We start from the raw sequence: 19,550 nt of genomic DNA on the forward strand, positions 1-19,550 counted from the left end.
ATATATACACACAAGTGTTTTCTTTTTTATTTTTTTATTTTTAAATGTTTTTTGTTCCACAATCTTCACCAATTTTATTCCATAGATATTGTTATACCTGCAATATACTTTATTTACCATGAAAACTGCCACCAGTCAGATATTCACAAACAAGCAGAACCTTTCAAATGGCCCTTATTAACTTTTGGTCTTCCTGTACATTACTGCAAATACATCACTACAGTATTTAAATACTAATTTATTTAAAATAACATACCAATGGTTAAGGAAGATTATTCCTCCCTTCTGCCTACCATTCATAAAATACAAGGTCGGTGTTTCTTCACTTGCTGCTATACCCGTTGTATGGCCCTGAATTTCAGCTAAACTTTCATCAAACGATTTAATTTTATGTTCTGGTTTGAAAGGGTTTGATTCAGGGTGGGAATCTGAGTTTTCCATTACATCATCTGCAAAGCCCTGCTTTAACAAATAGTAGAGGAGGAGCGACAGAAAAGGTAGACTTATGAAACAAGTTTAAAATGTTGCTTAGTGGAAGAAGTTGGATTTGCACTGAATTAGAAACCAGCTCTGCATATAAAATAAGGAGTATTCTGATAATGGAGTAGGAGAATCCTGCCTGATGAATGCAAAACCACGCAGATCTATCAGTTGTGTTCTGTGAGAAAGAAATGTTAGCCACTGCAGAGGATGATGCAGCTGGGAAGCTTGTGCTTATTAAGAACAAGGTAGCTTTTCTCCAAAGTTCTTGGTCAGGTACTCCAGATGCTTAGACTGGATTTTGCCTGGTTTTATAGCAGGTATGAAATAAAAACTAAATTAAAAAAAAAATTAAAAAAATAATATCAATCAATAACATTAACTTCTATTTTAAACAGCTGTTAATTCTACTAAAGGTACTGCCTGCAAAATTGCTCCAGACTTCACATTTTAAAGATTCAAATTTAGCTTGGAAAACTATACAGAAGGGCTAACATAGGAAGCGTCATAAATACGCTGTGTTTTCCCTGCTGAATGATCTACACAGCCAGAATAAATTTTGGAGCAAATTATCTTCAATTTATCTAAAATAGTTAGATTTGATCAACAGTGGAGTGAAAAATTGAAGTTAACTGCAGAAAAAAATAAGGTGCTATAGAAGTCTGTCATCATTACAAAACTGGAGCACATGCATACATATTTGACAAATCAGTGATCTCCTAGTTTTCAGTACAAAGAAAAAGGGAATTTGTAGCTTATTTCTGGAGAGACTATTGAGAAGATGAATCTCAGTGAGCCACACAATAACTAGTCTAATTTATACTGTTTTCTTTTAAAGCCTACATCATGAATTTGAGCTCCCAGTTTTATACCAATACTCTCATAGCCCATTTCATATTGATACTCCCATTTCTACAGAATTTGGGTTGCGGATAGTATAAAGACATATGTAATTCCAAACAGCTAGTTTGTTTCCATTCTTGGTGTGCCAGGGAAACATTTTTATTACTTTTACCTTCTTGTAAATTACTACTTAACAGCCTCCATTCAAGATTAGCACGTCCTGCTATAATAAAGTAAAATGTGTGAAATAACAAAGGATTTGAACAGCATATTTGTGGGAGTCTGTTACCATGACTAAGGAAGAGTGAAAGAAAGGAAAAGTATCTGTCAATACTTACCAAACTACAAGGAAAAGAAGTGTGATATGCGTACCACAAACAACATGAACATATCACATCCACACCTGTACACCTGCTTATTTTCCATCACATTTAGAAGCCGGCTACTAGAAAACAGCACTAAGAAAGGATCTTTAAGATAGTGAACTCACATTAAAGAGATTAGTGCAGACTAGGCAGTTGCAGACAAAGTCTCTAGGACTGAGGTGAGCTCCACTTTCTGAAGGACTATGGGTAAAATGGGAAACATTTATAAATCTTTAAGCGGTCAAGCTTTGCTGGGTCAAAGTGGTTGACAGCCTGAAATAAAAATGTTCCCTTATGTTTCCATGGTAAATTACGTAACTTAGGCACTGGTGGGTTCTAACGGTTAAAATTTGCATCTCCATGTTGCTGTTTTTCAAATAATTTCTCTATGCGCGCATATGTATAGTATATAGGTAAAATTATAAGGACTCCTTACTGAAAAAAAAATGTCAGAAAGTCTTTTAAGAAAAAAAGAGAAACAAGACTCTAACAGAAATCCTGAGTCCATGTGAGATACAGGAATATGCCTGCACGATGTTGCTAATTCAAATGCCTTAATGCTCTTCAGCTCGAGATGCACCATGTATATTTGCTTTTTCTTTAAGTAAACAGACTTACGATTTTATCATGCTATGTAATAAGCAATCCTCCAGTAATTTCTTCTCTTTGGAACTGTAACTATGCACTTCACTTCTCAGGGATTAATGAAACACAGTGATGCATGATATGCATGGCTTATACAGACTGCAGGAAGAGAAGCCAGTCACTTTTACCTGAAGTGGGAGACTTGCAACGCTCTAGCTCCAGGGAAACTGGACTGTCACTGAGTTCAGTCAGGCCTGAAAAAATGGAGTTAAAAAGTTAAGTTACAATCTAACAGGGCATGCTTCAACTTTCTTGGTTGACGGTACTCTGCGCTTTAAAGTCAATTTGGAGAAAAGAATGGTGTGAAATGTAAGGGAAATATCTATTCCAGATAACTGCAGTTATCAGGCTGTCACTGCAGAAATTTAGGTCTGGTTTAAAAATCAGACTTCTTGCTAACTCAGATTTGTTTTCCGAGTGCTTCAGGGTAGACAGAGTGCCTGTACCTAACAAGTGAAAACAAGGAAACACAGTTTAAAACTTAAATGTCTGTGATAGGAATCAAACTCATTCATCCCTGACAAACTGATGCAGAAATTACTCTATGCTTTCAACTGCTGAAGAATGCAGGGAGGAAACCTTAAAACAGGGGAAGAAGCTGGGGGAGACACAGTACTAGTGAAAGAAGATAGTAAATACAAAATATTGCTGCTACTCTGCAATATTAGGAACTTTTATATGAATTCACACATGATGGCTCATTCAAAAGGACACAGAGGCAACGATAATGCTGTCTGAACATAACACAGAATTTTTGGACAGGATATTTTACATATTGTTTATAAATATTTGTGAGGAACTTATTTGTAGCAGTCCACCACAGAAGACGGAAACAAGTGAAGTAATCTTAGTTTATACTGCTTAAGCTTAGGCTCATTTCTGTGATCAAACTAGGATCCATCATGCCCTTTTGCATGCGAGGGAGAGAAAGTCTGAGCACGTACTGTCCTTTACCAAATTCTGAGGGGGTGAATTGGGCATGGCCATAACTTTGTGTCCTGTGTCCTATGGCCTACATGAAGCAGTTCACACTGGTTATAATAAGGAGTTCTGACTTCATGCCATAGGGTTCTTGGGACTGGCAGGCAGCCCAGCACCAGTCATCCAATGTGAACTCACCGCACTCGCATCACAGAGCCTAGTGCACATTAGCCCACATTCAGAAGTTCATTACTGTTGTACTGACAGTATATTTACACACACTCTGCATATGTTGTATCATGGAAGTCAAACATCCTATCAAGACCTTTCAGTATGCTTTAATCTGGCACCACACATCCTGCAACGTTTGTTATGACTTCTGGACCCTCAGGCTCAGAGACCCTCATCTATGAAATTCAAGTAGACTCCTGTTTCTAAAAAAAATTCTGCTACTGCTTTGTTACCGGGGTTGTTCTCTTTGTACTAAGACCAGCAGGTTCTCAATGTTGGTACTGATATTTTTATTACAATGTAATTTTGAACTGCTCTGAAAAATGGCCAGAATCTAGACCCCCAACAAGTAGAATAAAAAGCTCCCATCACTAACAAAGCTACATGAGTGCTAGAACAATTTTGACCATGCTTTGGAAAAAAAAACAGCAGTATTGAATTGGCCTGTTAAGTGAGTAGTATTGATGTATTTGCTGCTGATGTTCAAACAAAAAATCACAATCTAGATACTAATGTTGAGAACCAAAGATGTTTTAATTTGAGAAAGGTACTTGAATCTTTCTTTGATTCAACTCAATCCATGAGAGAATTTTATATTCCAATTGACTGAATCTAGTCACTTTTGAAGTTACAATAGAATTCAGGAACTGCAATCAGTTAGGGATCCTGTCTATGTGCACCTTCCTTACATCAAATCTTACTTCTATCTGACTCTTTGATTTCTGTATGTACCTACAGATTTGGGACATAATTGATTTTTGCTGCTGAACTGTCCACAAGGTACAGTGGAAGCAAGCTCAGCACATTTGTATAGCACTGGAGGTCTGGGCAAATGGAATATTAAAGAGTGTATTTTGCAAGCGCAGTATTTGAGTTATTAAAACTTTACCCCTGATTAAGATGTGGTGATGAATGAAATTTTCCTAAACCTTGTATAGTTACTATTGGTGATAGTTACAATGCCAAATGCCAGGTCAGATTTTGCTTCTAAATAGATTTTTTTTTTGCATGTGTGGGCTCACAGAAGCAATATTACAGCTAAATATAAATTATGGTGCCTCTGACTGTAGTAGGAAATGAGACAAATCGCAGCACTGTTCTGAAAACTCCAGAGCAACTGCCAGAGAATGCCACAGGCTCTTTATATTTGGCAGGAGTTTTACGATTTACAGCAGTAAAGATAGATTTCACGTATGGCATTTTAAAATGGCGAACATACAAACTTGTCTGCCAATCTAGACTTTTTGTTAAGCCACTATCACCTCTAACAGCGACCACCAACATACACTTTAAAATTTTTTTTTTTTTAAGAAGTGCAGTAAATCCCCATGTTAGGCATAAGTGGTACTTTGTGCTCTGCACAAGGGTATTGTCTTAATCTCAGACACTTAGATTTTGTTTAGCACTGCCACTGGCATATATTCCCCTGCCATTAATCTTTCTTGCCTAGATATAGTCTTATGAGTTCTTATTACCCATCCATATATCCAAAGTCTTACTAAATTCTAAATCCCTAAGATGTTATATGGCAAGGAATTGCACAATCATCATTCACTAAAAGAAGAAATAAGTCAATTTTCACGTGCTAACTTTGATTTCATTGAATGTTATCTTTTGTTTGCCTTTGAGTAAGAAAGCTTTTCTTTGTACTGCTACTTATTTTCTACTGTCACTTCCTTTTTAAGTAAAACAAGCCAAGTCTTTTCAATAATTTACCCTGTATAGTATTTCCATGCAACTCAGCTTCCCTTGAATGCCTGAGACTACAACAGCTACAAAAATTATTATATTACTAAAATTATTATATTATGAATATATTTTCACTTTATATTTCAAAGTTCTGTAGGCCAAACCTGTGTCCCAAGATATTTTAGCTACTTCTAGCCAAAAAATCCCCTCACCAGCAAATTTTGAGTCCAAGTAAAGCGGGAACATAGCAGCAAAACTAAAGACAAAGAATGGAATTTGGCAGTGTAAGCAACCACCTGTAGATGTACCCATTGCCATTATAAAGAAAATTGCTTTTATTTGTACAATCTGTAAATGTGATAATAGTGTAAGATGTAAATATATCACATAAGCACTTAAAAAGACATCTTTCCTGGGTTCTTTTCAAAGATTACTATAATTCCCTTTTTGTCTTTATTAATGGATCAAGAAAGGTACTGTGTAGTATGGAGTAACGTTTACGAGCTCATGATTAGATTTAAAATTATTCTTGAAATTTTAAATTTCTATCCATATGACTAAGTGATTCAGACCAATTATTTACTTAAAGCACCCGAAGTCAGTACATCTTTGCTTATAAATAAATAAATTATCATAATATTATCAATATTATGATATAATATCATAATATTATCAATATCAAAATCATCATAAATTATCAATAAATTATCACAAGCCAATAATTAAGATCAGTGTTACCTTAATCCATCATCTTCATCCTGAATAACCATACTATGCTTTATGTTTAAATACGATGCATTCTTTGGAAGCAACAGTTCAGAATACAGCTGTTGACTTAAAACTCAACTGATATTAACTTCTACTGTGTTGTAAGGTGTGAAATGAAGCGTCAATTACTGATGTGTAACGACTCATAACAGTTTTCTGTGTGTTCCTCTCAGCCCAAGACTGCTTTTGATCACACTCTCTGAAGAGCCTGGACCAAAGGAGGAGCAAGGAGTTTTTGCTGACAAGTCTTTATTCTGAAAATTATTTTCCAATGTATCAACATCCTTTGAACATGACAACTTTTTGGATGTTTCATAAAGACTATTTATTTTCTTGTTTTACCAACAGATGGTATGAATTTCTAATAGGAGACAGTAATGGCTTTTACAAGTAGGTATTTTCATGTTCTGCTGTAAACACTGTTTCTATAGATGCAGTAAATGTACTTGTTTTAATATTTGGATATATGTTATGTACTACTAAGTAATAAGATGTACAGCTTGATTTCAATTGAATTAAAAAAAGAAACACAAACAAACAACAGCACAGTTCTGCACTACTACAGAGAGAGTTTATTTTATGCGGCCTGGCACACATTCTTGCTACAAAGCAAGGTGCCTGCCAGCAGATGCTATAGCAAATGGAACGTCATCAACACCAGAAAGCTACCTCCAGCTCTTCACTTGCACTCATCTTAGCCTCTTATTTTCCCCAAATTACTACCCCTGATAGGACAGCTATGTTTCAGTCTTTCCCATTATGTAAGTGCAGAAGTAATTACATTCCTGCAATTTGTTCCCTTCTTGCTTCTACCTTCCCACTTCCACCTCCCAAAACAGAGAATGTGCTGTCTTACTGCTCTAAGTCTACTCTCTATGCTTTTCAGTCCAGCTTACACACATATGCATTAAACTTATCAAGCTACTCTACTTTTTTTTTTGGCTAAAATTAAAAAAAAACCAGACCAATTATTCCACCACCATACTCTGCGTACTGGATTCTCTTAACTTTGTTGATTATATCTTTGCTTTGGAAAACCTGTCTTCCCCACCACATCGCTTCTTTTCCCTGTTTGAGGACCTTTTTTTTTCCCCCCTCTTTCCCTCTTCACTTGCAAAGCACCCCAGACCAAAATATTAATACTTCCTTTATGTCTCTATCCCAGTATTTGAGGAGACTTTCTCTATAAACAGGAGAATAAACACCTACTTTAACCCTAATGATTCCTAACTACACATAGAATCATAGAACAGTTTGGGTTGGAAGGGACCCTAAAGATCATTCAGTTCCACCTCCCCTACCATGGGCAAGGGAAACCTCCCATGGGATCAGGTTGCTCAAAGCTTCATCCAACCTGGCCCTGAACACTGCCAGGGATGGGGTTGCCACTCTAAGTTGGATTCTTTCCATCCAAGTTAGAGCAGTAATCCTACCTTTACAAAATTTACTCACTAGCCCCAAATGTGAACTTAACATGGGCAAGATGAACTCTTCTTTTTTGTGCTGAAGTTCTTCATTACTTCAACAGGGTTAACAGCACCACTATCTTCTCAGATACTCTAATCCATAATACAGTTTTTATCCTTGGAACATCACACTTGGCATCAGGCTAGATATCAAACTAGACTGTTTTTTTTCCCTGCAAATCACCTTCAAAATGACTGACAAACGTCTAAGCTTCTTACTCATAACAATCTCTTATTTAGAGTCAATGCCTGAAAGTCTTATTCTCTCAAGCTGATCCTCATATAGTTATCTTCCCACTTCATTACTTGATTGAATCAGCTCCTGATATGTCTTCCTGTTAACTTCCATTTTCATTTATATAACCCTCAAAACTTTAGGCCTGATGCTTATGTTATCACACGACCATTCCTGCTTTTGCCTTAATAACATCAGCTTCAATTGCACACTTTCCAAAAATAATTTATTTTTGTTTTCCTATCATCATCCTTTATAAGAAGAGATAAAGTTGTAAGAAAAATCCTAAATCCATTCTCAATACTGATCTTAAAATTCACATCTCATGAGAAATATTAGAAAGCACAACTTGAGAATGATTTAACAAGATATTTTACAGTCTATGCCACATTCTTTCCTTGTTCTTTATCTTATTGCCTGGTGCATCTTTCAGATCATACACTACATACTCCTGTATAAGTATTGAACAGCAAAAGTAACAACCAAGTGATTTTTGAGGAAAGAAAAAGTTGCTTGTGATCTTGCACAAGAGCCAGACTCCTACTCCGCACTCATATATAGACTTTGTGCACTTGTGTGATATTGAGGTTGAACGTTGAAACAAGAAGCTATGAAAAACTCTGATCTGCATTTGTAATTTTCAATGGGTTTGTCAGTCATTTTTTGTCTTAGAATTTATTAATTTTTTAGTGAATAAAACCCCCAAGTCTTTGACTGCGGTCTGCCCTTCATGTTCTCCGTTACTTGAAATTAGCTACACCAGACTAATAGCTTTTAAGACATTATACACAAACCTCTTTATAGGCTGCTGGGTTTATAACTGGACTGATCTTTTAACTAAATATGCCACCTTTTATGAAGCATTATGAAATAAAATCATACAAATCAGTTGTTGAGTAATCGTTCTAGAGAGATGGAACAGAATTTCTAGTGTGACCATGTAAATGTATTTCAATAGCTACACAATACTATATTTATGTGAGATGATAAAACAATTGCCGCCCCTTTATCTTGTCTATACTGAGTATTTAATGTAAAATTGCCTATCCAGTTGTTCTGTGAAAACCACTTTAAAAAGAGATGAATATGAGGCATCCAGGAGACCTAATTACATATAAGCACTGCAGTTAATTAAGGTACATACAGCTCATCTGTTTAACAGTCATTTTTTTCAAAATTAATTATAGCTTTGTTCATTGCATTCTGCAGTGACGAATACTAATATTTAAATTGCCTATCACTATAATTCAAAATTTAAAGATATTAAAAACATTAATTTTCATAGCTCTCTGCAATGCATGTATTTTTATACCCACTTTACATTCCCCATTAAAGATCAGAAGCATGGGACAGTTCCCCAAAGCCAAATATTCAAGTACGAAACCAAGATTAAAATTTTAAATTTCACAGCACTCAATCCAATTGGCACTCTTGTAAGCCACATTGCTCTTCTGAAAATGGGGAAGAATTAATTAATAACTACAAGCAGGCAGTGCCACTGCAAAACAAGAAATGCTTCATACAATTAGATGTACACTGAAATGAATATATAGCCAAAGAAAGATACTGGCATCAAAAACATAGCATCTTTGAAAAATTATTTCTAAGGCCCAATCTGCCCCACATAAACCACTGAGTTTTTCTCATTGACTCTCTTGGAAAAAGAAAATGATCTGAAATATCTGCATAATAAAAATAATTGTCAAAATTAAGCATGGTTGACATCACAAGATGTAATAAGTTTGCTTGCATGCTGAATGTGTTTTTTAAACACATTACAAAGCACAAACACGTGGATTTAAGTCAGGCATAGTCCAATCATGGTAAAGCAACTTGCCTAACCTTTATAGAACTTACTCTGATAGGAAGTACGGATCCGTTTCGTTAAATCTGGATAAAAGTTAGACAGGCCACGCATGCAAAAGTTGTCTTTGGAACATGCCAGTACACCAGCATCAGCAGCAGGCAGAGGAAAGAGAGAAAAAACAGTCTAAAGTGAAAGGAAGTGATATCATAACCAGCATCTAGAACAGCCAAGGTGAAGAAATTTCAGCAGATACTTACCTTCCAGTCAGGAAACATAACAAGAAAAATAATCAAAAAAGTAAAGGATGCAGGATGGATGGTGAGAAAGCAGCTGAGGCTTTTTTTAGATGCATAGTTTCTACGAGCAATCTAGAAGTGTGTATTCCTTCTTAGCAGTCACTTATCCCCAGGGGGCTCCATCCTAGCAGCGCTGCAGAGATGGAACGTTGCCTTGAAGGACTAGCCAAGACTAACGCAGAGAAAGCCTGTGTGGTACAACGCTGATAATAGCTATTTCTACATCAGCTGCCCTCCACCTTTTGTACAGGGCTCTGCAGCATGTTGCTTGTAGCTAGCTGCTCAAATTTAGGAGCTGCTGTGAGGCTGGCTCAGCCAAACAGAGAAGTTGAATGTAGCTTAAAGCTGCTTGTTTCTTCTCTCCTCAGCTGTGCCAATTTTACATCTTTAACACTTGGCACAGGTGAGAACTAAGCTTGCCATGATTAAATGCCTAGAAAGGGAGATAAATGGACCTTCAGAAAGGGAAGTAAGTTTGAAGACTTATATTGTATTCTCTAAATTTTACTTTCTGTTTGAGTACAAGCATATTCCCAATTAAAAAAATTTCCATCAACTGGAGAAAGAGGATTTGATGATTTAGTGCAGGGTCTGTTGGTGAAAATGCTGATGTCATAAACCCACTGTAATCTGCTCCTTCTATAATTTTGGGTAGATTTAAAACTCAGTATTTTCAAACAGATTTGTAAATCTAATTCTAAAACTTCACAGCTATGTAAAACATTTCATAATTGTGTCTGACTCTAGTATGTTATTCTGGAATATATAAAGTAAAAAGACATGAAACTTAGAAGATCATCTGATGTTTTTTCTCATACAAGTAAATTTTTTAGACAACCAAAAATGTATGATAACATTTAGCTGCATTGATGGACTAATATTTCTAGCACACAATGCATAATAATAGTTATGATATAAAAATGTCATTCTCTTGGCATCAAATTTTAAAATGGGGTATAAATGGATTTAGCAAGTTTATATTAAGAGCTTCAATTCAGTAATAAAGTGGCTAATTTGAGCTACTTGTGCTACCTACCGAGCACTTCTTTCAAGTGTAATACTTGTCCAAATACGACTGTCTATCAAATACCAATAAATAGCAGGTGGCAGAAGAGACAATTAAGTTTAAATTGAAGTCTTACCTATTGGTATGAGCTTATTGAAACTAGAAAGAAAATAGCATAGAGACTACACTTTAAGTGATGGCCTGAGAAACAATTTGCTGCTCAGCTCATTATGATTTTTTATAGACTCAGCTAAGGGAAAGACTTGCTGACCTCCATCCCAAAAGAACAGACTTCATAAAACATTTTGTTTCTGAGAAAGTCTCAGTACCTAAAGCAAGTCAGGTTTCTTTTTTCAAGTTACAGAAACTCTGTTGGCTGGCAAATAGTCATGCACTTCAAAAGCACTATAAAAAGCCACAGGCAAAAAACCCGAAGGGCATATCAGGCTCACAACCACAATATTTATCTCCTACCTGCAGCAAACTGCTTGCTTTTGCGAGGTGAACGTGGTTGACGCTGGTATGGATCACTTGATCCATATAGGTCAAGGGTTCCCATGCTCAGCAGTACTGTCTTCTGCATGAAGTCCACAACAGCCAAACCATTGCAGTTTCCAAATGCCACTCTGAGAAAAGAAATGTTCCTCAAAGGTATTAGTAATATGTAAGTAAGAGGCGCAAACAATAATTATTATGAATCCTGCACAAACATTTTTCATTAGAAACTACTCAAAGCTTACATTTTCTAATTCTTACAGATTTGTAATCCTGAATTTATAAAATTCTGTCCTGAAACACAGTAACTGACTTTCCTGAAAGCTGACTTTCCACTTTAATTAACTTTCTCTGCCAAAAGCACTGCAATAATGTCTAAGTGTTGCTTTACTGAACAATATAATTCTAGTAATAATAACATAAATTAAGCCTAAAAATCTGAATGTAGATCTTTAAAAGTGGTTATTTATATGGAAGAGATATGAATATAAATCAAAATATAAATGCAAAGACATGTATAAATAATTATTTTAATCTAAATACAAATGATAAATTAACTATATATAAACGGTGTTGTGGAGATACCCAAATCTGAAAACTATTTATAGAATTTCCTTCCAACTCTGTTAGCTTGGCTACCATACAGACTCCTGCTAAAACTTTCTTTGCCCCTCTGTAATGCTTCTACAAATAGCATTTTGGTGGTGGTTCAATTCATGGGCATGATCTCTCAGCTGATCTTGCCTAAGATCTAGACTGCAGTCTTCTTGTAAGGAAAAAGAGATGGACCAATTTACTTCATTTGCTGCCTCGAAGGTCCCTTTTGAAGCATTCTGCCCGGCTGCTTCTCTACTGCTTCTACCGATTTCCTTCTGACACCATTTTCAGAAAGAGAGAAGTCATATTGGACCAGCAGCACGTTTTCATCCTCTCCTATAAAAATGTTTTCTATTTTTGCTTATTCCCCAGCTCAGAAGGGGTGAAGACAGGGGTAGAAGGGAAGGAAGAACACAATGCATCAATCCAAGGAAAAGGAAGGAAAATAGGGAAAAGGAAGAAACCAAAAAGATGATAAACATGCCTTTATTTAAGACCTAGGAGAAAGTCCGAAGTTAACCGTAACATATGGAAACCCATGTATCTCTGCAGATATTATCTTTGCTAAAGCATTAAACCAATTTAATATTTAATATTAAAACAGACAAGCAAAACTGACTCATTTCTTTCTGGTTTAGATAATGGGAAATAAATTCACAGAGCATATGACTACTGATAGGGTCCATATGCCAAATGCTCAACATTGCATTGTTGGAGACTTGATTTAAGCAAGAACATTATATACTGACAATTATTCTACAGAAGTCTTTCTTTTTCTGTAAGACTGCAATCTTTACTTCTGGCTAGAAAGGACTGCAGGTAAAGTCTGCCCCACTCTGCCCTAGTGAGGCCCCATGTCGGATACTTTGTCCAGTTCTCATCTCCCCAACTCAAGAAAGACGAAGACTGGACAGAGTCAGGCAGAGGGCCGCAAAGACGGTCAGGGGACAGGAGCATCTCTCTTATGAGGAGAGGGTGAGAGACCTGGGTCTGTTTAATCTGGAAAAGAGAAGACTGAGAGGGGACCTTATAGATGCTGATAAATATATAAAGGATGGGGGTCAAGAGGAGATGGCCAGACTCTTCTCAGTGACACTCAGTGACAGGACAAGTGACAATGGGCACAAGCTAGACTACAAGAAGTTTCACCTTAACACGAGGAAAAAATTCTTTACTGTGGGGGTTATGGAGCACTGGAACAGGCTGCCCAGGAAGGTTGTGGAGTCTCCTTCTCTGGAGATGTTCAAGACCTGCCTGGACATGTTCCTGTGCAATCTGCTGTACGTGAACCTGCTTTAGCTGGGTGGTTGGACTAGATGATCTCCAGAGGTGCCTTCAAACCCCTACCATTCTGTGATTTTGTGAAAATTATTAACCTGAGATTTATTGATTTTAGAAAACACGAATCGCAATAAGAGCCAGGGATCATTTGCTCTGTGGTCAGAAAATTAACAAAATGGATCATCAGTTCCTGGTCTGCATTTTTCTGAACTTCTCTAAGTTCACACAGGAGCACAGATACAAAATTTCATATATCTAAAAAAATTACCAGGAAAAATCAGAAATTGCTCATTAATATTATAACACTTCTGAGGAATGGCAAGAAAATATAGATAGATATTACTATTAATAAGGCTTAAGAAAAATTATTAACACCCAAGTCTTTAGGAAATCAAATACAAAATAAGCATAATGAATTTCTCAATTTTGAGTCATGAATAGAATTAGTTGCTAGGAGATGTTCTATTCTGTAGCTATCTTTCATAGAAATGTCATAAAATCCTCATCAGACATTTCTTGACAATTAATATGTAGAGTGCCTGAAAATTTTTATCCCATGAGCTGGTAATAAAAATTCAGAGACTGCTTTCAATCCGACAGAACATACTTTAAAACAAAATTATTATTTGTATTTAACCTTATAGATTTTCAGTCATTATTGGAAGCATTTTGTATGTTTTTCTTTTCTACTTTCATAACATAAAGAAGTTTTTTGATGATTCATTTCAACAGAAATAAAAGAGGTGTTAACACTTCTAATTTGTAGCTTTGTAATATTAACAGTAAACAAAATACATTAAATAAAAATTCACAACATCCGAAGTCTTTTATCTTTGCTGGGGATAAAGGTTTTTTTTATATCTCTTTTAGTCTTGTCTCATGACTGCAGTAATATCAGGGACACTATGTTATTGGGTAGCTTTTGCAGGAAAGTTAAATTTCCTTTATTGGGCTACTCATTGATACATGCATTTATTTCTGAAACACTCAGGCACTTAGCATAAGGTGTTTTGAAGGAGGCTGACCTGGAAACTATTTCTGCTCCTACCAAAGGAAACAATTTATAGCATTTGATTGAATCAGGTATGTTTAGGAAAGCACTGTGAGTACTAGGAGAACTACAGCCTGTCAGAGTAGTTTACAGATGAGAGAAAGGTGTAATTATTCTTGAAGTCACATGCTGCCTTGAAGCTTGAGATCTGCAAGGAAGCAAATTAGGCAACAATCTGCACAAGAGACAAATGCATGTAGGTATGGTAAAACAAAAGAAACTTCTAGAGTTCATTAACAGGAAACTGTCTGGAAATTCAGGTCATGGACCTGACAAAACAGCTCCGAAGGACTATTTTTGTACAAATGTAAAGGCTCTACATAAAATTTCTGAAGTCACTGAGGAGACTTAAGTGACTTAATGAAAATCAGTAGGAGTCAGACAGACCTAACACCCTTTCCAGCCCATGTTTTTTATAGGAGTAACACCTTTCAGAAGAAAAACGGTTTCAACGTGCCTAGGCAACTCTCAGTGAAAGAAAACATTAAAAACTGGCAAAAAATGGAACCTGAGGGAAAAATTACACACAGATAGGCACCCTTGCATTTTCAATCAGAATTTAGCATTTGAATGTTCCTTATTCAATTTTCAGTTTTAGGATGTCTGGTTCTCTTGCAAACAGAGATTAGCACAGACATAAAAAGGCTGTTTTCAGAAGACAATTTCCAACTCAAATATGATGTCCTGATGAATGACATTTAATACCTAATCACACCACCATCTTCTGTGAAATGCATTTCACCTTGGTAATCCTTTCAAAATAACTTTTAAAATTACAGATTTGAAATGTAATTAAATTTTTTCAAAAGTATGGACAGAATAATGTGAAAAGATTAAGTCTTTTATAATAAAGAGGAATAGTAAAAATATTAGCAAGAATGGCAGTTTGACATCTCATATTATCTGTATGTGAGTTCAAAATTTGATTATTTTTACTCTGACTTTAATTGCCAGCAGTAAACTTCGAAGGATAATTGGAAAACACATTATTTAGTGCAATAATAAATAAATCAATGCAATGTCAATTTTGAGTTACTTACAGTCCGTAAGCAGAGTTTACAGCAAGACTGGTGATCTGTTGTGGAGGCTCACCATCCACCCACACCAACTGAATAACAAGATCTGCTTGGTATCCAGGAGGCATTCGCACAGGTCGTGTCTTAACACTAAGAAGAAGAGGTACAAAATAAGAACAAACAAACAAACAAGCAGACTGGGCCATGAATAAAAACTGTTTCTCTTGAGAAAATACTAATGAAGCAAAATCCCTTAATAAATCCAGAGAAGTACCAGCACTTGCAGCATCCTCTGCATATATTTGTACATTGAAACTAGACATTCCAATCAGAATAGGGATATTTTGGAAGAATAATAGGTTTTTACTTTCATTTTGTAGAAACAACTCTGAAAACTTAAACATATCCTACAAGAGAAAGCCTGAAGGAGACGAAGATGGGGGTCAATAAATACAATTTTTGCTTAATCATTTTGCCTTGATTTTCCTTTTTCAGAATATTTTTCTATGTTATATAATGCAGACTTGAAAATCATCATGAATAATCAAGTTGACAGAAAATCTAAAATACTTTCTTCTGAAACTTTGAAACAGGATATTTCTGTATTTTTGGAACTTTTGTTCAGAAGTAAAGCATGACAGAAATATTCACAGAGGGGAGTGAAGATAAGAAGATGTACATTTCTGTAGTGGTCTTCACCATTACATGGTCAAAACTTACGGACAACAATTCTGTTTGTCCATTTAGTGCAAACAAGTGCTGTTTTCTTTTTAGGAGTATAATCACCTAATATGTGATCTGGTCTTAATGCTTTCTACATAAAATTTTATATAATTATCCCTGATACATAACACCTCTTCATATTTGGTTATGGTAAGTTCAGTGACTTGCAGAGCAGATAGTGAAGTTGTACGTATCAAGGGAGAGCATAAAAACTGAACACTTCCATAACTGCTTTACGTACATTCTTAACTGGCAGAACTTAGTGCGATGACACACTGAAAGAAGATATTATGCAATAATAGCAATGCCTCGAAGTATTCATGTTATTCGTTAGTACATTCACACTGTAGGTTGTAATTTCTACATAAAGCCCACTACCCAGTGTGTTTTTACCGTAGCTGTAAATGGTGAGACTGCTTACATTGCATACCCCTACACACAGTCATAATGGGACATTCCATCACATATAATCCTCCATCCCTGTGAAAAATAGGTGCCTGAAGGCACAGGAGGGGAGGGAGAGTAGCTAGTTAATACAGACATGGACAACACATTCTGAAGAACTGCAATTTTTGGCACATAATATTTCTTTCTGCTGTAAGCACTTCTTTATACATGTATCTCTACCATGAATAACTTAAGCAGTATTATCCTATGTATTGAATCTAAGAGAAGAGATCTTTGATGACTCTAATGATGCAGACTCCTGAACATGACTATAAGGTGACCCAGCAAGCTTTCCAAATGTGGTCCTAGACAATCAGGAAAGAGGAAGAGGAGGATGGGAAATAGCATCCCACTGGCTGAACTGTGCTGTCATGTCTTTCCTATGACAAGATTCAAGACAAGTGGCTGATTACTGTACCAGAAAAACGGACATGTAAGCTCTGAACAGCACAACAGGCAAATGAAATGGAATAGTGTGCCAAGCTACTGTTAAGGAAATGCACTTATAAAGAGAGAAGAGGAATGCTTTTCTCATTAATTAGTAAATAAGGGAAAGGTTTGGCAAGGTTAGCGAACCCTCCACAATAAAAATATGAGCACAAACTGTATTACTGACATGATTAAACAATTCAAGGTATAAATTAAACAAGGTATAAATGTATTTTGAAAAGGCAGTTATCAAAGAAGATGGATCACGTGCAGTTGCCCAGGCACTGTCAGCAGGGGTTGCAGAGGGGTCTCTGTGAGAAGCAGCCAGGACTGCCCCATGCCAGATGCAGGTGGTTCCACCTGGCTCCAACCAGATCACCTCAGGGCATGGCTGAGACCCTCAGCCCAAGGTTGTGGCCTCTCAGGGAAAACAAATTTAAGAAAGGGCAAAAAATCCTGCACAGCAGCTGTGAGAGAGAAGAGCGAGAAAAGAAGTACGAGAAACAGTTCTGGAGACAAGAAGGTGAGAGAAGAACAAGGGGAGGAGGTAGACTATCCATAAACTTAATAACGCCCTGGATTACTCAGGGTATTTGTGGTGAGAATAAACGGGTGAACATCTGTGAACCCAAGCTGCTTAGGGAGAGGGGTCTTTTGAGACAGGGGAAAAGTGAAACTACAAGCAAGAGTTGTATACAGTGAAAACATATGCTTCTCAAGCTAATTTCACAGCAAGCAGCTCCTGAGTATTTCATACAAAGGGTACTTCAGAGTACGTGTGATGAGGCCCTTACACTTCTTATGCCTGTGTATAGGCCTTTTAGAAGCATACTTGTGGTGGTGTTTCCGTCTTGCATCCTATTTTCAGTTTTCAGATCCTGCTCTTAAAAACGCTATAAAAAAATATGAAACAGGTAAATGAGATCCAGGAAGCAAGACTTAAGTCTTTCAGCTGAGCAGACATACTTTCTATCCATATTTTCTAAGGGATAACTGATGATATGGGGGAACACAAGAGTCAAGCACATCGTAATGGAGTTCCAACAAGTATCTGTCGAGGCAATGCATTTATCCTTTTCTTCTTCCAAGCAAACTACCATGAGACTGGCAATGGCTGCAGAATTAATTCTGATCTTCTAAAATATGTTTTTATTATGATATTACTTTTCCAATGTGAAGAAATTAGAGAACTTGAACTGTCTTCTAAAATATCTTTCAGATTATTGTTGCATGAATGAAAAAAAGCAAACATATTTCTCTGGCTTTTTAATGTATATTTGAGGATAACATCTTCTTGGTAAGATGGTTTTTATTTCACAGGGATTTTCCCTAATCACAGAATAAGTTGTTGGTGGTGAAGGCCTTTAAGAATGGAGTAAAGTAGTTGCAGATTTCATGATTCAGTTTGCATTCCCATGCTCCCGTGACGCCTTCCTCTTTAAGGATGTTTGAGCCACCCCCCTGGTTTCACCAACCATCTTTCTTTAACAGTAATGCTGATATTTAGTTCTTCTTCACCCTGTTTTGGATTGCTTTTATTGAAGTGTTTATATTATAGGCCTAAACAGACTGCAGGAGTTTGTGCAAAAGAAATGTAGATATTTCAGGGATTTCCTTGACATGTCCTTGTTATGCTACAGTGAATTTGGTTGTCACAACGTTTTTCATTTTCTTCATGAGACATACACTGTTCTTTACCAGTTTTGAGCTACATGGGGCCCCTTGATTGATGTGATTTTTGAATGACACTAAAAGTCTGGGAACAAAGACATTCTGCGTACAGCTTTTTGATAACAGTATTTACATCGAAAATATTTATCCACAAAATCACAAATACATTAGTGTCTTATGTTATTATAGGTGCATATTTCATTATAAAATCTTCTGAAATAAAGAGGAACAATATTTACTCCACACTGCTGCTTGCCTCTCCTGGTAACATTGATTTTCAGTTTCGGAAAAATGCAATGTTTTCATTACTTCAGCCCCTTCAATCACTTTATTTCTAGAACCTGTTCTCAGACACAAACACATTCAGTCGTTCTGATTTCTGACTAGCAAAAATTGTGTTGTGTGGAGTGCCACCCATTTGCTTTAATGAGGTTGTGAAGCAGATATGAAAATAAACACAATGGGGCCAAGATTAAAAGCTAGTCTAGTCTGTATACAAAATTGTATGTGGATTATCAAAATAGTTCAAGTTGTGCACTCACCCTTCATGTATAGGTCGCTGTAGCCTTACATTATTATCACTGTATCTTTGGTTCTGTACTGCTGCCCACCTAAATGACTAGCATATAAAGTCATCAGCATCACCCAGATCTCTACTGGATTTTCTGTTTCCAGCACTGCGTTCACTTTATTGTCATAATTCTTGTTAGAACAGATGTTTTTTGACAGACAAGGAATATGGACCAAGTTAGAATTTGGAAGAAAAACGTGGAAATTTATATGCCTTTCCCTGTTGAAAAGGTTGACTATGTACATGGTGTACTTTTACATAAACGTGAGAGGGAGTATGCCAATGGTTCTAGGAGTGTAATTACTTTGACTTTGAAAAATCAGTTTTCTGACAAAATAAGTTTACATTTAATCTGTGTAAAATGGGACAAAAATCAGTCAGCCAGATTCATGTGAGATTACACGGAGTTCAGCAAACTTCTGAAAATTAACCAACAGAACCAGTACCGGCTCATTACAGCTATTCTGTCTCCAATATCAACAATTCGTCTCCTCCACAGACTAAATCAAATAAGAAT

At 36.3% G+C, this 19,550-nt stretch overlaps 1 protein-coding gene across 5 annotated transcripts in view; it reads right to left on the bottom strand.

Moving 5' to 3' along the window:
* STXBP5L (syntaxin binding protein 5L) overlaps positions 1–19,550 on the bottom strand; it is a 197,940-nt gene that overhangs the window by 40,347 nt on the left and 138,043 nt on the right. For 3 of the 5 annotated variants that reach the window (XM_069866934.1, XM_069866918.1, XM_069866939.1), the window contains exons 17-19: positions 15,217–15,342; positions 11,227–11,378; positions 9,501–9,572 (exon numbers count right to left, since the gene is read on the bottom strand). In XM_069866934.1, coding sequence (XP_069723035.1) covers positions 9,501–9,572; positions 11,227–11,378; positions 15,217–15,342 — 350 coding nt within the window. Of the gene's footprint in view, positions 1–2,461; positions 2,528–9,500; positions 9,573–11,226; positions 11,379–15,216; positions 15,343–19,550 lie in introns of all 5 variants that reach the window. The other 2 variants (XM_069866926.1, XM_069866947.1) reach the window with 2 other exon arrangements.

This window comes from Phaenicophaeus curvirostris, chromosome 1 (genome assembly GCF_032191515.1).
Source record: "Phaenicophaeus curvirostris isolate KB17595 chromosome 1, BPBGC_Pcur_1.0, whole genome shotgun sequence".
NCBI classification, from domain to species: Eukaryota; Metazoa; Chordata; class Aves; order Cuculiformes; family Cuculidae; genus Phaenicophaeus; species Phaenicophaeus curvirostris.